Below are 23286 nucleotides of genomic sequence, written 5' to 3'. Positions count from 1 at the left end.
CATAGTTGAGTAGTTTGCCACAATATGGATTAAAACATTACTCAAAAAGAGCATTGTATGTGATTTTGAAAAAACAATATTGATGTGCTGATAATTACTACTAATAGACATGTTTTATTCAGAATTTTTATTTAGGGTATGAACACAACTCATTTTATGCAACTGACAAGAGCTAATAGTCCTTTCTAAGCAACTTTATTTAAATAAGCTCTTATCCACTTTCACGGTAACACCAGGAGATGGAACAATGTTCCACCAGTGGAACCTGTACACCACCAAACCAAACAACTCACTCAAACTTTCTTGTTCTTGTTCACAACCCAACAAAAGGAAAGGGGGGGGGACCGCAGACCATGTTTGCTAGTTGACACCATTATGTGTACATACCAGCAGATTTGAGTAAAGGGGCATTTATTTGAGTTTCCCCCACACTTTAAAGTTTTAGGAGTTTCCAACAAAAGCGTTAAATAAAAGCAATCACAGACTTGCAAATGTAGCATTACACAGCAAATATTTTAATACTTGAGTCAGCTGTCTAAAACCGAATGGAATTGTCAATATTAGTATGTGCTGCTTTACGCTCTGCTGGCTTTACTCTCACAGCGGGGATTTCTGAGAAACAGTAAATCTGAGAGAGGAAGTCAGTGTGGCTCTATGCCAGCATGTCATAAAGGAGTTGACCTCTGGAATTTACAAGGCTTATTTATAGAAAATAGTCTGTTTAGGCGAGGAGCATACACTATATGGACAAAAGCATTGTAACACCTGTTTACTGATTTTTTTTTTAAATCAAAGGTACTAAAAAGAGTTTATTCTTTCTACTTTATTTAGAAGCACTGCTGTAATGATTTACAAGAATTGCACTTTGCAACAAGACAACTAGTAATCAAAGGTGTAAAAGCTTTTTACTCTTTAAGTAAAAGTGTAAAAGTACTAGTTTAAAACTACTTAAAGTATAAAAGTAAAAGTAATGTAAGGGAAAAAATAATAATAAAAAAAAAAGCTTAGGCAGTGCCACAAGGTCCCATAGTGCACTGTCCCCCTTCCCAAAACACATTTTTCTAAAAGCTTTCTAATGACTATAATATTATATTAAATGTTAATGTTGATAAATGTGGGATGTGGGGTATCAAGATTACTTGCGTCTCTGCACGGATCGTCTTCATATGTCTGCTATGTTCTTGCTGGAGTGTGGGATGTGACGTGTGCAGATGTAATGGATTGAATAAACCAATAGGGTGTCGGGATGGAATATGTTTATACTTTCCATCCAATGTCAATCAGATTCACTCTATTCAGATGGAGAGATTTATTTGGATAGGGTTTTTCTTTAATAATGAGAAGCCTATGGTGTCCCAGAAAAGGCACATCACAATAACATTTACAAAGCAAGCAAAAAGATGACAACGCAGCTACATTAAGAAAACGCAGCATTTCAGAAATGCCGCACTAAAAGAAACAAATACATTTGCCATACTGAAAATGCTCCAAGCTGCTAGAGGGCACTGTTTAAGTACCAGAAGCTTGCTTTGCTGTGCTGGCTGAGCCTAGACAGCTGAGGGAAGGACAGAAGTTTGTTCACAGGCGTAATTCTAGCCAACGGTAAGCATTTTGATGTGGCCTGTGGTGGTTTTTCATGTCTAGGCTCAGCCAGCACAGCAAAGCAAGCTTCTGGTGCGGGCTTTTGTTACAAGGTCAACAGCTAAACAGCGCCCTTCCAGTAACAGAGCATTTCCAGTATGGCAAATGTATGTTCTTTCCCTTAATGCAGCGTTTTTGAAATGCTGTGTTTTCTTAATGTAGTTGAGTTGTCATCTTTTTTTGTTTGCTGTGTTTTCTTAATGTATTTGAGTTGTCATCTTTTTTTGTTTGCTGTGTTTTCTTAATGTATTTGAGTTGTCATCTTTTTTTGTTTGCTGGGTTTTTTTAATGTATTTGCATTGTCATTTTTTTGTTGTTGTACTGTGCCTTTCTGGGCCACCGAAGCTGAAATGAAAAAGGAGTAACAAGGCTATTTGTAAAATGTAAGGAGTCCAAATGGAAAGTCCAAATAATTGTGTGAAAATGTTAAAAAGTGAAAGTAAAAAGTCTTCGGAATAATAATTACTCCAGTGACCTATAGATAACCTAAATTTCTACTTAAGTAAGGTGAGAAAGTTTGTGTACTTCATTACTTGATACCTCACCTACTAATGTATTAATAATGTGAGTATTTTGGATGATCTGCACCCCACCTCACCTCATTCATGTGCCCATCACCCTAACTTGTCCCAGAAGTGTTGTTCATTCCAGAAAACACAGTTCCACTACTCCACAACTCAATGCTGGGGGTTTAATGCTTAATCCTATTCTATTGCAGGGGCTAGACATGCTGTGTCTATGTGTGCATTCTGTGTCAGTAAAGCATGCAGTTTAATGTAGCAGCTGAATGCATTCATTACGAGGGATGTGCACAAACATCTGCAGAGTTTTGGAGAACCAACACATGCAGCCTGTGAAAAGAAACAAATCTACACCATGATATCCACCGCCTTTTGTAAGAATTGTGGTGAGAACAGATCAGATTCAAACTGAACACAAAAACATGATTATCGCTCTCTGTTGCTTGACATTATGAGCTGGCAGGAGTGGCGTGTAGTTGTAGCTTGAGTATTAAATAGAAAATAAAAGAGCTCTGTCTGTCTGTGCATGAAGTTAAATCACTTTCTCTTGAGGCAGAAAGGTCATGTAGCCCCCAGCCACAAATATGTGAAAAGTCTTGATAAGAAGTTACAGTGGGGGACACGACATGGCATTAAAGATTACAAAACATTGTTCTGAAGAGGTGCCATGTTGTTTATGCCAGTATTTGGAGTTCCATGTCTAAGCAGAATTGCTCTATGGCCGGAATAAATTGTCTTTTAAAAAATTCACCTATATAAATAAATATGTTTAAAAGTCTTTACTCTGCTGTTACGTCAGTTTAGTGGACTGTAGCTTTAGTTTAATTGTAGCATTATTTTAATTACTACTCTTAAACGATCTTGTAATTCAGTAATGTTAAGGAGAAAAATGTACACAGAATAAACCGTACAGGGTTCTGAACATATTTATTTACCACAGAATGTGATTGATTTTTGTGTGTGAATTTTGCTGCTAATGTAACCATATATTTTATTTTTAACTAAAAATATATGTTCAGTGCTGTAAAAGAATATTTAATTTGAGTAAATTATGATTTCATTTGTTAAAGAAAAAAAAGCAATCCAAACCAAGCAGGCCTTATGTAATAAAGAAACTGCCCCTTATGAATTATCTGTGATTTACCACATTTTTTTAGCCACAACCAGGCCTGATTACTGACCGAACTGTAGAATCAAGAAATCACTAAAAAAGAACCTGTCTGACAACATGAAGCAGCTAAAAGATCTCAAAAAGCAACTCATTATGCTGGGATCTGAAGAAATTCAAAAGACATAAGAAAACAAAGTCACTGATAGCTATTAGTCTGGATACGGCTATAAAGTAATTTCTAAAGCTTTAGGTCTCCAGTGAATCACAATGAGAGTGATTATTCACCAATGAAGATAACATGAAACAATGGTGAACCTTCCCAGGAGTGACTGGCCTAGCAATATGTTTTTCAATGGGCATGGACAACTCATCCAGGAGGTCACCAAAAAAACAAAAGAACTCAGACCAACTCAGATCAGCTCAGGCGTACTTGGAAAATGATCCAAAGCGAACCAGTAAATCCAGTTCAGAATGGCTAAATAAAAAGTGGCCTAGTCAAAATCTGATTAAGAGGCTGTGGCACAATGTTAAATAGGCTGTTCATGTTTAAAAACCTTTCAGTGAGGCTAAATTAAAACAATCCTGCAAAGAAGAGTGGAACACAATTCCTCCAAAGAGACTTATTGCTAGTTGTCGCCAAGGATGGCACAACCAAGTTATTAGGTTTAGGGGGCAACTACTTTTCCTTTTTTTTATTAAGTTAAATTATTTTTTTAATTACATTGACTTAACATTTTAACTTTTAATATTTACTATATTTGTCTGATTTTAGAATGTGTTTTTTAATCTGAAAAAAGTATAAAAAGGTAAAAACAGCACCTTAAAGAAAAGCATCGATATGTTTTTGTAAATGAACTCTTTAGATATATACACTCAGTAAGACTGTTATAGTGGTATATGTGCAAGTAAATAGCTTCTAAAGCAATGAGTAATGAGTAATAAGAGCACATCCAGAGAGTGTTTATGGTAAACATCACACACCAGGACGTTTTCAGGAAGCTTCAGTCTAGAATGGAAGTTCTTGCAAACCTCCTGTATAAAAGAAACAGCATCTTGGCCAAACCAAGCAAACAAAACAATGGGCTCTTCAGTATTACCACATCAAACCTGTTACAGTGTTTTATTAGCAGCTGAAACTACACCATTTAAAATATATACTATATACACTAAAATGCCAACTATGAATATGAATTCTGAACAGAATGCTGCACTGACATATGGGATTTGGGGTGTTGGACCTCCTGCACTGATGTTGGTTGTCTGTTGGCATGGATAATTCTATCCAGACACTGCTGGTCAAAATTACTACCACCCACTGCTCTGTCCACTGTGGGTGGTGATGACTTCCATGACAAATTCCCAGAAAACACATGATACTGTGGATCAAGGAAGGTTAATTACATGCTCAGATTCGGAAAATCCATCTTCCATTTACCATCAGGCCTCAGTCAAACTCTGATAATTCACAATATTTCACTTTGCTATAAGCACACTGGCCAAGGCCATTCTTTAAGGGAACACTTTTTATTTAATTTCTTTACACACTGCAATCCCATGACTTTTGGCTTGTCAAAGGTACAATAGATTTAACATTTACAACAGAAGGTATATCCATTTATTTTGATATATATCAAAAACTTTCAGTGCTGTGAAACAAGTATTGTTTTTTTATCATACTATACATTTTAATATCAAAGATAACCTGAGTAAATATAAAACACATTTCTTAAATGCTAATTTATTCTATATGGGAAAAAAATCTAGCCCTGTGTAAAAAAAGTATTTGTCCCCTAAACCTAATTACTTGGTTGTGCCACACTTAGCAGCAACAACTTCTGTCAAGCTTTACCGATAACTGGCAATAAGTCTTTCACATCTCTGTGGAGGAATTTTGCTCCACTCTTCTTTACAGAATTGTTTTAATTCAATCACATTCAAAGGTTTTCCAGCATAAATGTCCTGTTTCAGATCATGCCAAAGCATCTCAGTCAGACTTCATCTAGGTACTCAAAGCTATTTAGACATGAATTTGTTTGTGTAATTTGCTGCAGAACCCAAGTACGCCTGAGCTTGAGGTCACAAACTGATGGCCGGATATTCTCCTTCAGGATTTTCTGGTAAACAGCAGAATTCCTATTTTTATCTATTACAGGAAGTTGTCCAGACCCTGAAGCAGCAAATCAGCCCCAGACATCACACTAACACCACCATGTTTTACGCTCAGTATGATGTTCTTTTTATGAATGTTTTAGTTTTACACCAGACGGCATAATAGGACACACACTTTTCAAAACGTTCTACTTTTGTCTCGCTAGTCCAAAGAGTATTTTTCAAACATTTTGGGTATCATTAAGATGTTTTATGAGCAAATGTGGGAGGGGCCTATGTGTTTTTTGGTCAGCAGGAGTTTTTGCCTTGGAACTCTCACATGGATACCATTTTCACCCAGTTTCTTCCTTATTCTTTAATCATTAAGGCAAGTGAGACATGCAGTTCTTTAGAAGTTGTTCTGGGTTCTTTTTGAGACCTCCTGAATGAGTTGTCCATGCCCTTTTGGAGCAATCATCATTTAAAAACTGCCTTTTGTATTTACTCAGGTTATCGTTGTCAGATTTTAGATAAGTATTAAAAAAAAGCTAAAATAAGAGAAATCTGTAAGGGGCAAATACTTTTTCATGGCGCTGTAGTTATGTAATGGACTTAATTGACAGTTGGTTTACATTCTGCATCAGCTATTGTTAATATGAACTGAATTTGTCAGGAAATTAATGCAAATATTATTGTTCATTTTCTACTGTGTGTTTCTATAAAATATTAACCATGCTATATCATGTTAACACAGGTTATGCTTAAATTAGCTAAAATAAAGATCCTCGGCCACTTTAAAAATGTATTAATGTTTGTAAAGCCAAAAGCTCTTAACTCATCCTGCTCATCTGAAAACGAAAGTAGGTCCGAACCTTCTGCTGTCTAACTCACATTATTTATAATTACTCATCCATGGATGTAACAAACCTTCAGCGCCCACTGCAGGAAACTGTGCTGCACTCTGTTTAGACATCTGCTAATCCTGAGAGGTGGATGAGGATACAAACATTTCTGGAAAGTAATTTAGTTCTCAGTGTGTTTAGGCTTCGGTGGACGTTCAGCAAGTTGAGCAAATCTCTCAGACACAATGCACATTAACCCTTTGTACTGCAGGCATATTATTTATTTATTAAACCTGAGCTGCATTCTGGTGTCACTTTATAACCAATAAGTGATACATTGTAGTTATTAGAGAGAAGTTGAGGACTGGGTAGGAGAAATCAAAATGGAAATGTTTGATGAATAGTGTCCACCAAAATCAATACTAAAATATATGAAACATCGTTCCATCAATATTTAAAATCTAAGGGAAGTTGAATGTAATTTTCTCAGAAACAGAAGCACTTGACATTCTCTTAAACAACTAACCAAATCATCTTTGGGTTGCAAAATGAGAGACAAGTGAAAGACAGAACCTTTCTAACTGTCTAACCTAAGTGATCTGACTTTGACATTAATGGTGAAAATTTACTATTGTATTATTTAAATGCTGACAGTGGTATTTTAGCAACCCATAGGTGAGTCATCAACCACGCACTGCAGCGCTTGATTTAGGGCATGTCAGTGTGTCTTTGCTATCGCAACGACAGGAACAGTAAACCTTGCGCTGCTCGTAACACGAAAAAGGCATGTACTTATTCTTGCATCTGTGTTTTTAATTGCCAAGATAGCAATACAACAGAAATGTAGCTGGACACTCCTGAAAATAGTAATGAGCATCGCAACATGTCTTGCACAGGATGTAAGATAGTTTATAGTTTTTTTCCAGATTGGGTGAACTTAGTTATCAGACTTTGACTTTACTGGTGAAAATCTTCTATATCAAAAGTTATCTACATTCTATAATAGGGGTTTTGATGGAAGCATGGCAAAAACAAAAAGCTACAGGTACATCCCCTGACACCAGACAGTGTTCAAAACAGCATCCTAAGTTTGTTTTGGCTGCAAGTGATGTGAAAGAAGTCATGGTGGCAGTAGACAACCCAAGATCTGTGTTAAATTTAAAGGCAGAAATAGCTGATTTTAGCAATGACACTGTGGGCCCTATTTTAGTGATCTACAAGCAAGCCATCAACCACGCTCTTCGCAACTTAAGTTAGGGCATGTTGGTGTGTCTTTGCTATAATAATGACAGGAAAAGTACACCTTGAGCTGCTCCAAACACAAAAAGGCATGACCTTATTGTGTTAACTGATCATGGGTGCTTCACACTACCTTAAAGTGTCAGGTGCACTCTGACTTTGGCATGTATTATTTTATAGTATTTTAACTGCACAGTGCAGTCCACCTGTGAAGGTGTGTAAGCAGGTCATTTACAGGAACAGTAATGTTATTTTATTCTGTATTCTGTGTATTGTTGATGTAAAAGTTGGGTTTGTGCACTGCTGTGTGCCTTTGTGTGTGTAACAAGTGGGGGGTGTATGCACACCTCATTTCCAGAGGCATGAAAATAAACTGTTGTAAGATAGCAATGAGCATCTCAACATGCCTTACACAGGGTGTAAGACAGTTTAACCCAGAATGGCTAAACTAAGTGGTGAAAATGTTCAATATTAAAAGTTAGCTCCATTCTACACTAAAGGTTTTGATGGAAACATGGCACAAAAAGCTACAGGTACATCAACTATCACCTGACAGTGTTCGAAACAGCATCCTAAGTTTAGAAACAATAGGCAAGTAGAAACAAAGATCAATATTGTGCTCCTACTTCAGAGCCTGCAGTGTGGTACTGTACACTATAGGGCCATACAGTATGTATGAATAGCTTCCTTGGCATCATTGATCTTTTCAGACTTAATATGGGTGTTAGCAAAACAAACTGATGTGTTTCTGATTTCTATCAGAGAAAAAGCTATATACTAAAGAATGAGGTTCTTTTGTGTCAAATAAAATTCGCATTAGCCTAAACAGCTCACATTTTATAGTATTTTCTGAATTTTGAGATTAACTAATGAACACTAAGCCCAAAGTTCAATCCTGTAGACTCTGAATGTAAATTCACAGTTACTGTTATAATTAACATAAGTTACATAGGCCCCATAGGACACCACAAGACATGCTAAACCAAACTGTTACCGAACCGCTTTAGGATTAATAACTGATTCCCGGGGTCCATAATTACATGTGCTCTGATAATAACACACTGTTGGTACATAAACAAGAAGAAATGAGAGATAAACAAGAAGAAATGTGCACAATTTGCAACTCCCCCATGCCACAGCTGCTCCACGCCGCCCCTGCTTTTCACAAGCTCCCACTTCCCTCAGGAATTCACAAAATATGTCCCAGGCCAAGAGAGACCAAAGTAAACCAAATCAAACATGCTTTGCTCATTCAGCTTCTGTTTGCTTCATATTAGAAAAGAGGCAACTATCTGCACATTTTAAAGCATAGGCTAAATACTGTTTATTGCTTGGTGATGTAAATACATTATGCAATTCAGGCAAATCCACAAAACTGAGCTATTTTAACTTTTAACACTTTAAAGTTTAAAGTTTTCTACAAGTGTTTGGGGGGAAATTACAGCATTGTCTTTGTTGAAGGGGATTTTTTGAGTTTGCAAGGTGTTTTCTGTAGCACAGATCTTGCAATGCCCCCAACACTAGAAGAGTGAGGACTACATATTTCTGAGCTATTTTTACTTACAAGTGTTCTACAAGAATTTGGGGGGAAATGACAGTGCTGTATTGGTTAAAGGGGATTTTTGTTTGAGTAGGCAAGGTGCTTTCTGTACAGATCTTGCTTAAGATCTTTAGATCCCTTCCTGAGTGACATCATCCTGTTTCACACACTGTAGCTGCCAGATTTACAGAATGCCATTCACAGTTGCTTCAGTTCAGGTTGGAATGTTGAACTACCAGCTTCACTCCATTTATAGATTGTTAAATCCCACACACTTCATTACTTGGTGGAATGCCTTTCATAATGCATTGATACTGTGTTAAATAAATAATTAGCTCTGCTAAATATTTACTTCAATTTTGACTTTCGAGTTCCAAGGGAAAGGGGTGATGTATATGTATGTACATACATACATATAGCTCTGAAAAAATGAAATACCGCTTAAAATAATGAGTTTCTTTGATTTTACCTAATTGAAAACCTCTGGATATATATAAATGATCACAATCAAACCAAGCTGAACTGCTTGAATGTTTGCACTAGGAGTGGCATAAAGTTATCCAAAAGCAGTGTGTAAGACTGGTGGAGGAGAACATGTCAAGATGCATGAAAACTGTGATTAAAAGTAGGGTTATTCACCCAAATATTGATTTCTTAACTCTTAAAACTCTATGAATATGATCTTGATTTCTTTGCAATATTTGAGGTGAAAGGAAGGAATTTGGAAGAAATGTTGTCTGGTCTGTAGTTTACAGAATAAAACAGCAATGTTCATTTTATTAAAACATCTACCTATAAATAGCAAAATTAGAGAAACTGATTTAGAAAATGAAGTGGTCTTTTATTTTTTTCAGAGCTTTATGTAATAAATACTGTATATTATTGTCCATTCCTTGATTCCTATGTGATGGGGAGCTGAAATTAGCTTTTATTAGCTTATTGTATAATTTAATGGTTTTTTTTCACCATAAAGGCTGCAGACTTTGCCATTTATATGTCAACACCATTTAAGGGGGAGAAGGAAAGTTAGCTAGCTAGCTAGCCACTTACACGAACTACTAGCGATTTTTATGCTTTAAAACTACACATTCACTGTGGTAATACAGTAGTTATCGTAAATTTCAACAAGGAAAATACTTATATTTATGGGTTTTATTGGTTGTTTGTGCCGCCATTTTGCCAGTGAATCTCATAACCCTCTGTTTGGAGTGTGCCTCTCAAAAAGGCAGTGTTTACCTAGGCAAATGACTAGTAAGAATAGTACTGGTAACATTACTGGTAGCAACACAGGTTTATATAAGTTCATATAACAACATTATATAACTATTCAAAACAAGTGCGTAATAATCGACATTACGTTAGCATGATGCTACATATTGACTATATTACCTATGAACCTACAGTAGATTGTTGGACACACCTTCTCATTCAGTGTTTTATTTTATTTATTTATTTAATTATTTATTTCATTTATTTTCTGCATTGTAGATTAATATTAAATACATGAAAGTAAAAGGAAATTAGAGACACGTTTAAAATTACATAGTAAGCTAAAAATAAAAGTGTTTGTCCTCCAGAAGGGATGAGCTGGAGCTTTACAGTGTGAAAGAAAAGCAGCAACTACTGTTCAGCACCTCCAGGAACTCCTTCAAGATGCTGAGAAAACTATTCCAGGTGACTTTCCCTCAAGAAGACACTGAGATAAAAATACCAAGAGTGTGCAGATCTGTCCTCAAAGACAACTGTTAGATTCTTAAAATAATCTAAAGTATAAAACATATCCTAGTTTGTCTTCAATACTATATTTACAATGTAAAAAAAAAATCATTAAAGGTAGAAAAACACAATAAATAAGAAGAGGTGTTTCCAGACTTTTGACTGGTACTGTACTTATTAGCTGTTTTAGCCCCTTTGCTCTAAATTAAAGAAGGAAACTTCAAATAAGCATGTGTTACAAATGTTGAGTAGATCTGGGTAAGAAGAAAATAGTGTAAATTAGTGATTTGTATTGCACTAGACATTTCCCGATGTCTGTGTTTATTCATTATTAAAAAGTGGGAGTGAATTCCATCCCTATTCATCATCACTTCCTATTTTATTGTGTCACGATTGTCACAAACTTTTCCAGCAGCATCCATGAGGGACTTGGAAAATTACCCTTGCTGGAACTGCTCCACTTCCTACAGTAGTCTATAAATGCACTTTTTTTCTTTCAGTTTTGGCCAGTTCACCATCCTCTGCTGGAGAGTAGACAAGCAACTTAGAGCACCAACCATGAGCCGACCCATCCTCCTTCTGCTGGTGCTGTCTCTGGCTCTTGCAGCTATCTGTACAGGTATGTGGGGATTATTATATTTTAGAATGTATTACATTAATTTCATTGAGGCAGATTAGCTACTGTTAATGGAAAATGTATGACTCAAAGCTTACTTTGTGAGTTACAGTGCTGGAACGGATATAACTAGATGAGTCACTTGGTGTGACGCAAGCTCTGTAATTTTTTTGGCATCCAGTCAATCCAGTTTTAATTGATATGTTAATATTTGAACACTTTAAATAATAAGTCAGAATTGTTTGCAGTGGTGCTGAATGGAAATGCAGATTGATGCTTCTATGAGCTTATGGAAAGCTATTCTACACATTTACTGTCTGCTAAATTAGACTAAATTAGAATTTTATTAAATTGTTTATTTTATTGTTAATAATTGTGATCTTTTGGCCAAGAGCTCGTTTTTCTTTTATTTTGGTATATGGTGGAGGGGTACATGCAGGCATTGTAAGCAAAAATAGTCACTTCCAAAAAATATATTTTGTATATATTTATCAGTATTTCACTGTAACAAATATTACATATAAAGCTTTAGACGTGTAGGTTCAGTGCTGGTTTCTAATGCTTTATTAATGGATGTAAAAAAAGATTTACACCAGAAAGTATAAAATATGGGTAAATCCATCACCTGAGAGTGAGTAACCTTTAAAGAGACTCTACATAATACAAAGTGTTACACTCCTGTAAATAAGAATTCCTAAATTATTATTCCTTAATGATTATCGACAAAAACAGTTAACAATTTAACACGTAAGCTTGAAGTTCTAAGCTGACATATCATTCAAACATTTTTGCTAAATACTTATACTAAATACTCATTTTTGCTAATACCTAAATTCTATAAATACTTGGATTATTGCAAAAAAACTATTACGGAATCCAGTTAAATCCCAGACTGTGTATGTATTCTGTATTTTGGCAAATTCAGGGTAATTCCATTATAAACCACAGAGGCAGATTTAAAAAGAAAATAGCATAATCACAATCATAATTTGTAGGCAGTGCTTTTCTGTGCTAAATAATCAGTGTCTCCTTTATACCACAGCATACAAAATGGACGGTCGACAACGCTGTCTCTGCAAAAACCTCTATGAGGTCAAACCCTGGAAAATCAAGGCCTGGGAGGTGCATCACCCAAGCCCATATTGTGATGTCATTGAGATTGTGTAAGTTTGCCCAAAGATAAATGATAAATAAGGATAAACCAGGGGGGGGAAATGGCTGAAATAACCTCGGGGGGTGGGGGTTATTGCCTCCCTAATAACTGTACAAAAACCATATGATGTATCGCTCCAAAAAACCAAACAACATAATTCAGTATACTTCCTACAATCCTGCAAAATTCAAAATTCTGTGTTTCCATCTCAAAATATACAGATATATTTTTTTATAAAGCTTTATAAATAGCTTAAAGATTCCCACTATATATACTGTAACTATGGCATTCAGAATTGTTAATTTTTGCATGCCAATTTAAAAGACTGTGGTTCGAATCCAGAGACATGCTGCTTTCCATCAGCAGCCAGAGTCTAAGAGAGAGAGTACAGATGGCCATGCTCTCTCTGGGTGGATAGATGGCGCTCTCTCACTACAAAACTACCAAGTTGATGTTGGTCAGCACAGGCATCTGTGAGCTGATATATCGGAGCTGCGTCGCTGCGCTTTCCTCCGAACATGCTGTGATGCTACCAGTTAATGATCGCTACATCAGCAGCAGTTCGAAAAAGGAAATGGCTGATTCACATGTATCGTAGTCTTCACCCTCATAGTGTTGGAGGCATTACTAGTGATAGGAAGAGCTCTACTGAGCGGGTTGGGTATTTGGCCTTCTAAATTAAGGAGAAAATTTCATAAAATTGGAAATACATTTAAATTAAAAGGCAGTGGTTGGTTGGAAAGATTGGTACATTGTCAATAATAGCCCAGACTGTTGAACAAAGCTGTAAACAGTGCTCGACAGCTGCTGGTCTGAGTAAATGAACTGAAAGTCTGAATATTTGTTTTGTGTTTCAGGGTGAGTCTGAAGTATAGAAAGAAGAAGGTCTGCCTGCATCCAAAGTCAGAAGCCTGGAAAGCAATAATGCAGAAGGAGAGTGGGCCAATATAAACCATTAATGTACTGTCAGATCTTCTGATTTATAATCCAACTCCAGCAAGGAGTAATAATGCTGCTGGGGGGGGGGGGGGGGGGTGGTTGTATAAGTGGACAGTAGCCAGTAACCAGAGGAAGTATACAGCTATTTCTTCTGTTATGTATGTGTGTTGATGTTAGATATTATAGAGTATATACTGTATATGTAGCTAATAGGTTTGTATATGTTAAGATTCTGCAGTAGATTTGATAAAAATAGGAAAGACAAATGATGATTTCACTACTTTTAATGCTTTGTTTTTGTCATATTTAAAATGACACAGTGTTTTTGAGTGTCATTCAAATGTTATTAAAAATATTTTCTTTAAAATGCTTGTTTGACAATTAATTCTGCTAATGTTAAAGGTACTATTCAGATTTACTAGTTTCTGGTAGAAATACTGAAATACAGACAGCACAAGAAGGATATTGATGGTAACAATTAAGAAGAGCAACTTTGTGAATTACACTGACATGCCAAAAGTCATGGGATAGAAGTATGTGAATTAATCCACACCTGTTTACATTATCAAAGTAAGTTATTGGAGTTGGAGTGAAGTCTGATAGTGGGTGCCAGATAAAAGGGACACTTAATTTCTTCATTATTAAAGTTGTGCTTAAATTTACTATTGCTCAATCCGCAGTATGCAGGTCAGTGCAGTGTTCTTTAGCTTTCACCGGGCATGGCAAAAGTCATGGGACACTGTACTAGTTCTGGCCCCATGACTTTTGACACGTCAGTGTTTATAACTGCCGTCATAAAACCTTGTGTCCCCCTTTTTGACAGTTATTTTATGCTTCAGAATTACTTGGAATAGAAAAAATCTTATTACACTGACCTCAGAAAATTTGAAGTTTTTTTTTTTCCTTTCCCCTCTGAAGTTATTTTAAAGATATGAGATAACAAGGATATACAATCATGTGTAAACGGTACATTTAAAACTCTTTTAAAAAGAAGGTTCTTCAAGAATACTTTGGTAAAAACAATTCAGTTTAGGTTGAGTACATAATTATTTAGATAACTTTTTAATATATGTTTCTAAACTGTGTTCATAGACATACCTTCTCATTCAATGTTTCTTTATTCATTTATTTAATTTATTTAATTTTCTCTTACTGTTCGAGACATGAAAATATAAGGAATTGCGTAGTAAACAGTAAAAAAGTGTTTGACCTCTACAATCCCCTGATCTAAACCTGATGAACTGAAATGGGTGATTTGGGATGAGCTGGAGCTTCACAGCATGAAGAAAAAGCAAAAATACTATTGTTCAGCACCTTCAGAAACTCCTTCAAGACGCTGAGAAAACTATTCCAAGTGACTCTACCTCATGAAGACACTAAGTTTAAAATAACAAGAGTGTGCAGATCTGATAAATGTGATAAATGTGATACTTAGATAAATCTAAGGTATAAAACATAATCTGGCTTGTTTAACACTTTTTGTTACTAAATCATTTTGCATGTGTTCCTGTATAGCTTTAATATAGAGTTTAATATAACATTTACAATGTAAAAGGACAACACCAAACTCTAAACTGATTTGTACTGTATATTCAGCCAACTTGCAGTAGGGGGGCTGCTTTCCTTTAGATGTCTGAATGATGGGAAATCATGTGACTTACAGTGCCTGTCAGTTGATCACAATTTAAAATCACATGTGAATTTGAGATGTAGGGGAAACCCCTACCCATGCCACACACACACACACACACACACACACACACATACTCAAGGAACCATTAGTAGCACCTAATGGTTAAGAATGTGGTAAAAATATGTACATAATTTCACATGACTTCGACACATTGCATCAACACATTACTATGGAAAGTATGTGATAATGAAAGGCAATTTTGTAGTGATGTATCATATTTAATATATATGGAAATATAGTGCACACAGTTAAATGCAACTCAATATTTGGGGTGTGCCATGTTCTATCGTACTCAATAACACTGTTATAATATTTGAAACAATACAAAAACTCCATAGCGTGATAATAGAGCTATTTTCTGCAATCAAAGCAGTATATTACTATTATTATTATTAGATAAATATTTGTATTGTGACAATAGTACTATTCTGTATTGAAAGTCTATGTTGTATTTGTTTTGCTATCTATCTATGTTATGTATAATTGTGTAAGTTTGCAGTTTATATGCATGCAATAAATGTTCTGCACTTTAGTATTTTGGTTTATGTTTTAGGTTCACACTAATTTTGGTTGCATAATTTTTTGCATGATTAATATTCTATACAAAATAAACAAAGAGTCTTGGTAAGTTACTGTTTTTTATTTTAGAAAATAGACAAAAGGTTATAGAATCGTATTTGTCACAATATATAAATAACCTTAGAGTAGAACCCTGTTGTTGTAGTAGTAAATCCATAAAATGAATAAAATATTTCAAAAATGTTTTGTTATGTAAATTGTCTTTACAAAATATCCATAAAATATTTTGATATTACTTTAGGCCATATCACCCATCCAATATGTTCAGGGCTGAATCAATCTCTTCATTGATCTTCACACAACCACCCACTCACAGCATTCCACTGACCACATCTTCCGGTTATGATTCTCACTTGTTCTCACATTTCCTTTCCCCCATTTTTTATGATTTATGGCTTCAGTAATTTAATTGAGTAATGACTGTGTGACTCCACAGTATACAGTATTCCCTATAGATAATTATATGTCCTCGTATTCAGCCTCCATCATGCCTGTTTCAGAAATGACTTGATGTCAAATGAAGTCATTAGTCATGTTTTAGTGTCTTTGTGCTTTACTGACAGATGCATTTGTTCATGACCTTTATTTCCTTCCGCTCTTGTACAGTAGCATCATTGTTGCACACAGCAGAACGCAGAGTTCAGCCTGAGCTTTTACTGATTTCAATATATTTCTGAACAAACCACATGCCTGAGAGATTCATGATCTTTTAGAAGTCCATATAGATCTTGATTAGTGCCTACATTGGCAGTTCATTTGATGGTTAATTTAAAGTAAATTGTGCCCCCTGCTGACAAAACCAAGTTATTATAAAGAGCTCTGCATTTCTAGTTACTATTTACCTAATTATTACTAAAAATTGTTATTAATTTAATAAAATATAACTTAATCCCTGCATTTTTGTATAGTAAATAGCACATTAATACAATTATTTGGACCTACAAATATTATGGGGCAGTGTTGGACACCACATTCCATCTGGGTGTCCAGCGTAAGTATGGTGAATAGGGCTCTCGTTTTTTTTTTTTAAGGAGACAAGGCAGAAAAGTATAAGGTTATTGGAATCCCCTTCAGGAGGGCGCCTCCCAGTAGTTGCTGATAATGTTACTGTCTGTATGCCTGCCACGGATGCCAGATTACTTAACTCATTGGCACTCCGGTTCACCCTCCTACCGATTGCACACACCTAGACTCATTACTATAAATAGCTCTCACTTTCTCATACTCCTTGCCCGATATAGAACCTATTTTACATAGCTCTTCTGCTTCACGTTTCTTTTGTGTTTTACCCCTTTTGTTGCAATCCCTTTTTGCCTTTTAGACTTCTCTTTAGCTTTGCTCTTTGTTTGTTCGCCTTTTTTTTGGTTCAGACCTATTTTTGTATATTGACCATCCCTTTGCCTTGCCCTACGACTGTATATTGGATTTCATGTGTATGACCCCTTTTTCTGCACAATCTGGTATGTCGCTTATTTACGCTGCCATTTTGCTTCTGACTCTTTCTTATCAGCCTTATCCCTCATTTAATAAATGATCTATATTGTATCTGCACTTGTCTGTCCCGTGATTGGCTCCTGTGACAAAACACGGCAGCAGTAATGTTTCTTGGGGCCCCCAAATGCCTTGAAATGACCCTGGCCCCATCATTGGGCAGTGGAGCAGTGGGACTACAATCTGTAGAGTAAGGGAGGTTGGTTTAATATGAATGTCCCCACCCCCTATTCCTAAAAACTGCCATTTTCAATAAAAGTCAATTGATAGTTCACAGTTGTGTTGAGCAACAAATGCCTCCAGACTGTCTGAAGCTCAGCTGAAGTCTGCAGGTGTTGGAGATGTTGAAGCCACAGCATGGCTCAGTGTAAGTGTGTGTAAATGTGTGTATTTGGTGCATGGTGATGTTTGAGGTGTTGATTAAGCATGGGGTGCTAACAGTAAAGGTGCAATCAAAACCAGAGCAACCATGAGCTCAGAAGAGAAAGGCATCATTATTTTTAATGTGTACATTTTCAAAACTCTAAAACTCATCATGGCTTTTAAACTCATTGTTTAAGATATCCACACAGATGGAATCAACCGACATGAACGAAACCTGGTGGGTAGATGTGGCAAACTGTAATGACACGATTTAGAATAGCAGCATGTCATCTGCAGTAACAAAGTGGAGTTATGTGTCATAACTAAGTTTTGGGAGTGATCCACGCCCTCACTCCTCCCACTTCCATCCCTATTTAAACCGTCACTTCCTCTCTACCTACTCATTGAACAAACCTCGCACCCACCTCCTCCCCATCTTCCTCCTTCTTTAATTTTATTCTCTTCTCATGTTTCTCTTCATGAGAGGAGGGGCTTCGGCTTCACGCTTTACAGCGAAGCTGCCCCGAACTCCATCCCAAATACTCTGAGTTCGCTCCCCCTCTTTCTTCTTCTCTGCCCAGTCAAGGGCGTGGGTCAATACTAGCAAATACAGCTTTTGTCTTGGTGGAGACGACTAACTATATGTATCTAGAGGCAGTGTGATCAACAAAATCAAATGTTTTTTTTTTCCTGCATTGCACTTTCAGAAGGCCTGGTGTGGTCATGGGGCAGGGGGGCATTTTTTTAACCTCATTTTTACAGGCACTTTGACAACTCAACTTTATATTACTGAGATTCTGCAACCAGTGTCCCTCCTTTTAACCATGTTATTTTTTACTTAATGCACACCAGTGGTGGATCTAGGATTTTTTGGTACAATATTCATAGAGGGGCCAAGTATTGTTTCACCAGTCAGATTAAGTTTAAATAAAGTATATGTTGCAAATTTAAAACAGAAACAGCTTTGATTTTTGTGTTTTTGTGGATTTTCTGTATATTTTTGTGGATTTTGCTGTTAAATTATTTTACCGCCGGAAACTTTCGTTTGATTCTGCTTCTTTTTTTTTTTTTTGCTTCTATGTGTTTAATCTGCAATATTGATTACAGACTTTTTTTGTGTAAAACTTTACATAAAAATTAACTCCCTAAATTTACATCAATTTTACTGTACATAGACAAAATACTCTCAAAACCCACACAGTATGTGTGAAAATCCAGCGTTTTTTATACATTTTTAAAAACCTTTTTACTTTTTTATAAATGCTGTCAGTTTAAACAACTCTTCCACATAAGCTTTAATCACGCTGGACATTCGTATTTACACCACTAGTGTTGTGCCACTGAGTTTAACATAATAAAACAGCATTTTAAACGACAACAATATTGATAATTATGGATTTTTTAATTATCTAGATGTCCCAATCCTACAGTTTTATTTAATACACACAGAACCCTGTGAGACAAAATGTATTCAGCTAACTAAATTGTCCAAATAGCTTTAGCATTATAACTAATAAATAACTTAATAATAAACAAAGGGTTTATATGATATATTTATATACACAATGATATGTAACAGGAGTTACAGAGTTACCACAAGGGACGACTTGCAAATGCTCTGATCTTGGAAATATATCTAGTTTACTAGGTTTTATCTAGTAAGTAAGGCTGACAGTTCAAGAGGTCTAATAGTGGGGGATAATGGAAGGATGTGGACTTTGGTGGACAAAGTTGTGCGGACATTTAACATTCCTTGATCTACAGTGTCTAGTGTATCAGGAACATGTCATAAAAGGCAGGTAGGTATTATCACCCTCAGGTGACAGTAGTAGTTACTGTGATTGTTGCCATCTGGCTAAAAAAGTCCATGCGAACAGACCATTAACATTAACAGACCACATTTTACAGAAATCACATTCACAGTTAATGCAAGAGACCCCAGACGCATATGCCACAAGCCAGTGCACTGTTCTTTAGTGTGCATGGAACATGGGACAGGAACTGGTATTTTTTTTACTTTTGCAGATATGTCATGTAGGTATGAGAGTGAGATTTCTTGTTTTGTGCAGAATCTCAGATGAGGCTGCAGACTTTCCTCAGACTTAACAGTAAATGTTGCATATACTGTATGTAGGAGTGAAGCTTTTAGACAGCTTTTGCCGCCTACTTCTTGTGGTTAGTGAGTGTGAAGTTGCCATTGCAAGCGTTGGTGTAGCTGCTCTGTATATTTTCAACCACATAACTATATATATATATATATATATATATATATGTTGTTTTTTTATTCACAAACCTTTTTATTTTTTTCCATTTCAATATCAGGTTCTCAGGACACTTTGTGATTTATAGACGTTCATACCCCTAGCTTATATCTTACAGCATATAGGCATACAGGCTTCTGTTATCTGCTGTTTAAGGACTGTGAGGAAGTAATCTGATGTTCATTTGCTTTATCACAGATGCTCTGTTCTTTATCAGCTCTGGCCATTAGATTAATTGCATTGTGCTGATTTAGTGGTATGTTAAAGAGGACATATTATGCAAACCTTACTTTTTGCATGCGTCCACTTGGGTCTCAACTGTCCCTTTAAACACTTAAAGACTGAAAGACCACCAATCCATTTTCTGTGGATCAGCTAAAATAGTTTGGTGTCTGCATTTATGCTTCTATGAGCTCTTTAGATACTCCCTTATTGTGAAGTCACAATACACTTTATAGCGTTGGTGCTAGCAATGCTGCTTCACTGCTGCGAAAGAAATCTTATAAAAGTCAAACCTTCCATAGTTTGCTCAAAGAAGATGAATTGATTCCCAAAATCAGTAGAGAATGCTATTTCAATTTAAGATGTATATTACTCTGCTAGCTAGCTAAGGCTATATTAATATTACCCAGCCAGCAAGTCTATTCAGCTGAACATTAGCAGAGACAGCAAGCTAGCTAAATCCGGCTCTCCTGCTATGACTGGATTAACACTGAACTGATTATTTTCTCTGTTTAACATCAAAATGAGTGTGTGGTAATGTTAGTCAAGCCATAGCTTTTAAGAGTAGCCTGCTTAGCTAGTTAATGTCCTAACGTGGGAAGCCTGGTCTTACAAGTGTGTGCACTTATAGTGCTTAGCTGGAGTGTATTTGCTGTTTAACAGTCATGTTAACATTAATTTAATGTCTGATTTGATATTACAAATTAATATGGACACAAAAGTAAGTTCAGAACAATTTATAAAAGAGTGCTTCTTTAAGACACTGGTTGGCATGCGAAAGTTGAAGGATGCTGTGCCCACATTAATTTCCGGGACAGATAGTTCAGTGAACCCTGTAAAGAGGACTGTATTTAGACCAACTACAGGGTATTTTTCTAGTCACTAAATTAGTTAGTAACTAACTAGCTAGCAAGCTTTCTAATGCGCAAGTTTCAATACAGTAAACAAAGGCTATCACCTAGCTACCTTCCACTTTGTGCACATAACCTTCAATACAATTGCTGTAGCATTTTAGTAAAACATCCTGGGGAATGTTGCCCTTATTTTCAGCCCATTACTTGGCTGCTTTACCGTTAATTCAGGGAGGTGTGGGAGGTTATTTGTCCTCACAGGCGCTGCCATTTAAACTGGTGGATATTCTGCCAGCTCCCTCGCTGCCTTGGAATTTCTGGTTTAGGAGAACAGCATGAAAAGCAGAGACAGGGAGAATCACAATGTAACCAGAAATCACATGATGATAAAAAGGGATTAAAGAAGAGAGAATAGAGTTCAGGAGGGGTAAGTTTTTTTTTTTTTTTTTTTGCTAATTATATTACTATTAAATGTTTTTGGGATATACATCTGTTCTAAAATAACTAATAAAACACTTAATGTTACAATATAATGAATGATTTCAAGATAAATAGCAATACTGATAATAAATCCCTTATAAACAGGATACTAAATCGTATACTCAGTTGTTTTGCCATTTGCTTCAAACGTCAGACAGACATATATTTTGGGCTAGTTCAACCTTTTGAAGGGCATGTTTTAGATTGACTTTGGGATGAATATTTTTGATGGACCTGGCAACCCTAAAAACAACATTTCGGTCTGCTGGTTGAGAACATTTGAACAAAGCATGCTGTTCTGTGTTGAAAAAAAAATAGTTTTTTTTTTTTTCAATACAAAAATGATCAAACATCAGTTGTCGCTGTTCCAAATCATTTAGTGAAAATGAAGCCAAAATCTTCCGCCATGTTGGCGATCCTGATACCCGAGTCTGCGCAGTAGAGACCAGAGGAGGGAGAAAGACTGTGGAGAGACAGTCTACTCATTTAAATAAACCCGCCCCTGAGTGCTGCCTCAAGGTCACATGCTGCAGAGCGGAGCGGCGCTGACGGTCTGTTATTGGTCCCACCCATAACCAGCCCTTTTACAATAACCACACCTTTTTAAATAGAGCTGAATAACGTTTTAAAAAACAAATTTTGTGGGGATATAAAAATGTGACAAGCAGAGGTTACACTAGCTGCTGCATTTAAATAATGGAGGTAGAATTACAGTATATTAGAAAAAAAACGTGATTGAATGTTGTCTGTTTTGCCATTGAAACCTATGAGCATGGATGGGGTTACACAGCTTTCTGCAACCGAACAGCAGGGGGCGCCCGACCTGTGGTGGCTTCACTTTTGAGAGAAGATGCTCTGTCCAGCTATACACAGTTTATGATGTGAACCTTTTCATAGAGGAGACTCTTAAGTGGGTTTTCTCCTCTCTAGGGATTCCCTGCCTCAACTTCAGGAGTTTACTCTGATTCACAGCAACTGCAGTATATTTTAATAATTTACTCTCATCCACCCATGAAAAAAATTCAAATATTTGCTATTTTGGCTACTATTTCATCTTACTGGATAAAATACTGCTCATGTAATGCTCTTATTTTACTCTTTGTTAGTTTGTGTTGTTTACAGCAATTGCAGTTATATATGATATCTATTGGAAAGCTCCATTACATTTTCCATTTTTCTTTGAATTGCCACTGTGTATGAAAGATGGCATATGAAAAAATATTAATTTCCTTACCCTGATGATCTTACCCTGCGTAGATCATCTACATTTTAAATGTACAATTTTATGTCAGAGGTCATATATTATATATAATATATTATAATTTTATATTATAATTTTGGTTTTAAATTAAAGTTACAATGAAGAACATTATCTGTTGTGCTGTGTTGAATTAATGATTTTTACAAAGCAAAGAGTCTTTGACTAACTATTCTCATTACTATTATATCCTGCTTATGATTATGAACATCAGATTAGTCATGTTCAAGCTGTACAAGCTGTACATTTTAGCAGGTAAAGTTTGTAGTTGATAATAAAGAAATTATATTTAATATTCTGGAATCTAATATTCCTGAATTTACAATGTAGACATAACAGAATTAATGTAACCTCCACTTCCATTTACAAATGCAGGGGTTACAAATACCATAATGTGAGGTTTTATCAATACTGTAGAGTACTAAGACAAAGCAAATTATTATATTTAATTTTATTTTATTTTACATCTAATCATTTTCAGATAAAAAAAAAAATTAAAAAAAAAAAAACACAATTACATTTAACTCAGACCAAAATTAAGCATGTTAGAGTAAAATATGAGCCCAGATTTAATTTGTAAACTTTTTTTATGAAACTGAGATAATCACAGTGGATAATTTCACTGGTTACAATGTCAGTGTATGTAGTTATATAATAAATAAACAGAGGCCACACAAAGCAG

At 35.8% G+C, this 23286-nt stretch overlaps 1 protein-coding gene across 1 annotated transcript; it reads left to right on the top strand.

Annotated features, from left to right (window-relative positions):
• The first annotated feature begins 11193 nt into the window (after positions 1-11193).
• Positions 11194-13494, top strand: LOC103029035 (C-X-C motif chemokine 11). The gene is made up of 3 exons (XM_007238697.3): positions 11194-11317; positions 12357-12477; positions 13325-13494. Exons 1-3 carry the CDS (start codon positions 11257-11259, stop codon positions 13416-13418), a joined length of 276 nt encoding a protein of 91 aa, XP_007238759.1. The 5' UTR covers positions 11194-11256; the 3' UTR covers positions 13419-13494.
• Positions 13495-23286: the final 9792 nt, after the last annotated feature.

Source organism: Astyanax mexicanus, chromosome 22 (assembly GCF_023375975.1).
Source record: "Astyanax mexicanus isolate ESR-SI-001 chromosome 22, AstMex3_surface, whole genome shotgun sequence".
NCBI lineage: Eukaryota > Metazoa > Chordata > Actinopteri > Characiformes > Acestrorhamphidae > Astyanax > Astyanax mexicanus.
This window is presented reverse-complemented; position numbering and strand designations above follow the sequence as displayed.

What these genes read in the sequence shown, in the direction of transcription:
- LOC103029035 (XM_007238697.3), top strand. Translation starts at nt 11,257, where the DNA reads ATGAGCCGACCCATCCTCCTTCTGCTGGTGCTGTCTCTGGCTCTTGCA. An exon ending in TCTTGCAGCTATCTGTACAG is followed by an intron (nt 11,318 to 12,356) that starts GTATGTGGGGAT and finishes TTTATACCACAG; the next exon opens with CATACAAAATGGACGGTCGA. An exon ending in TGTGATGTCATTGAGATTGT is followed by an intron (nt 12,478 to 13,324) that starts GTAAGTTTGCCC and finishes TTTGTGTTTCAG; the next exon opens with GGTGAGTCTGAAGTATAGAA.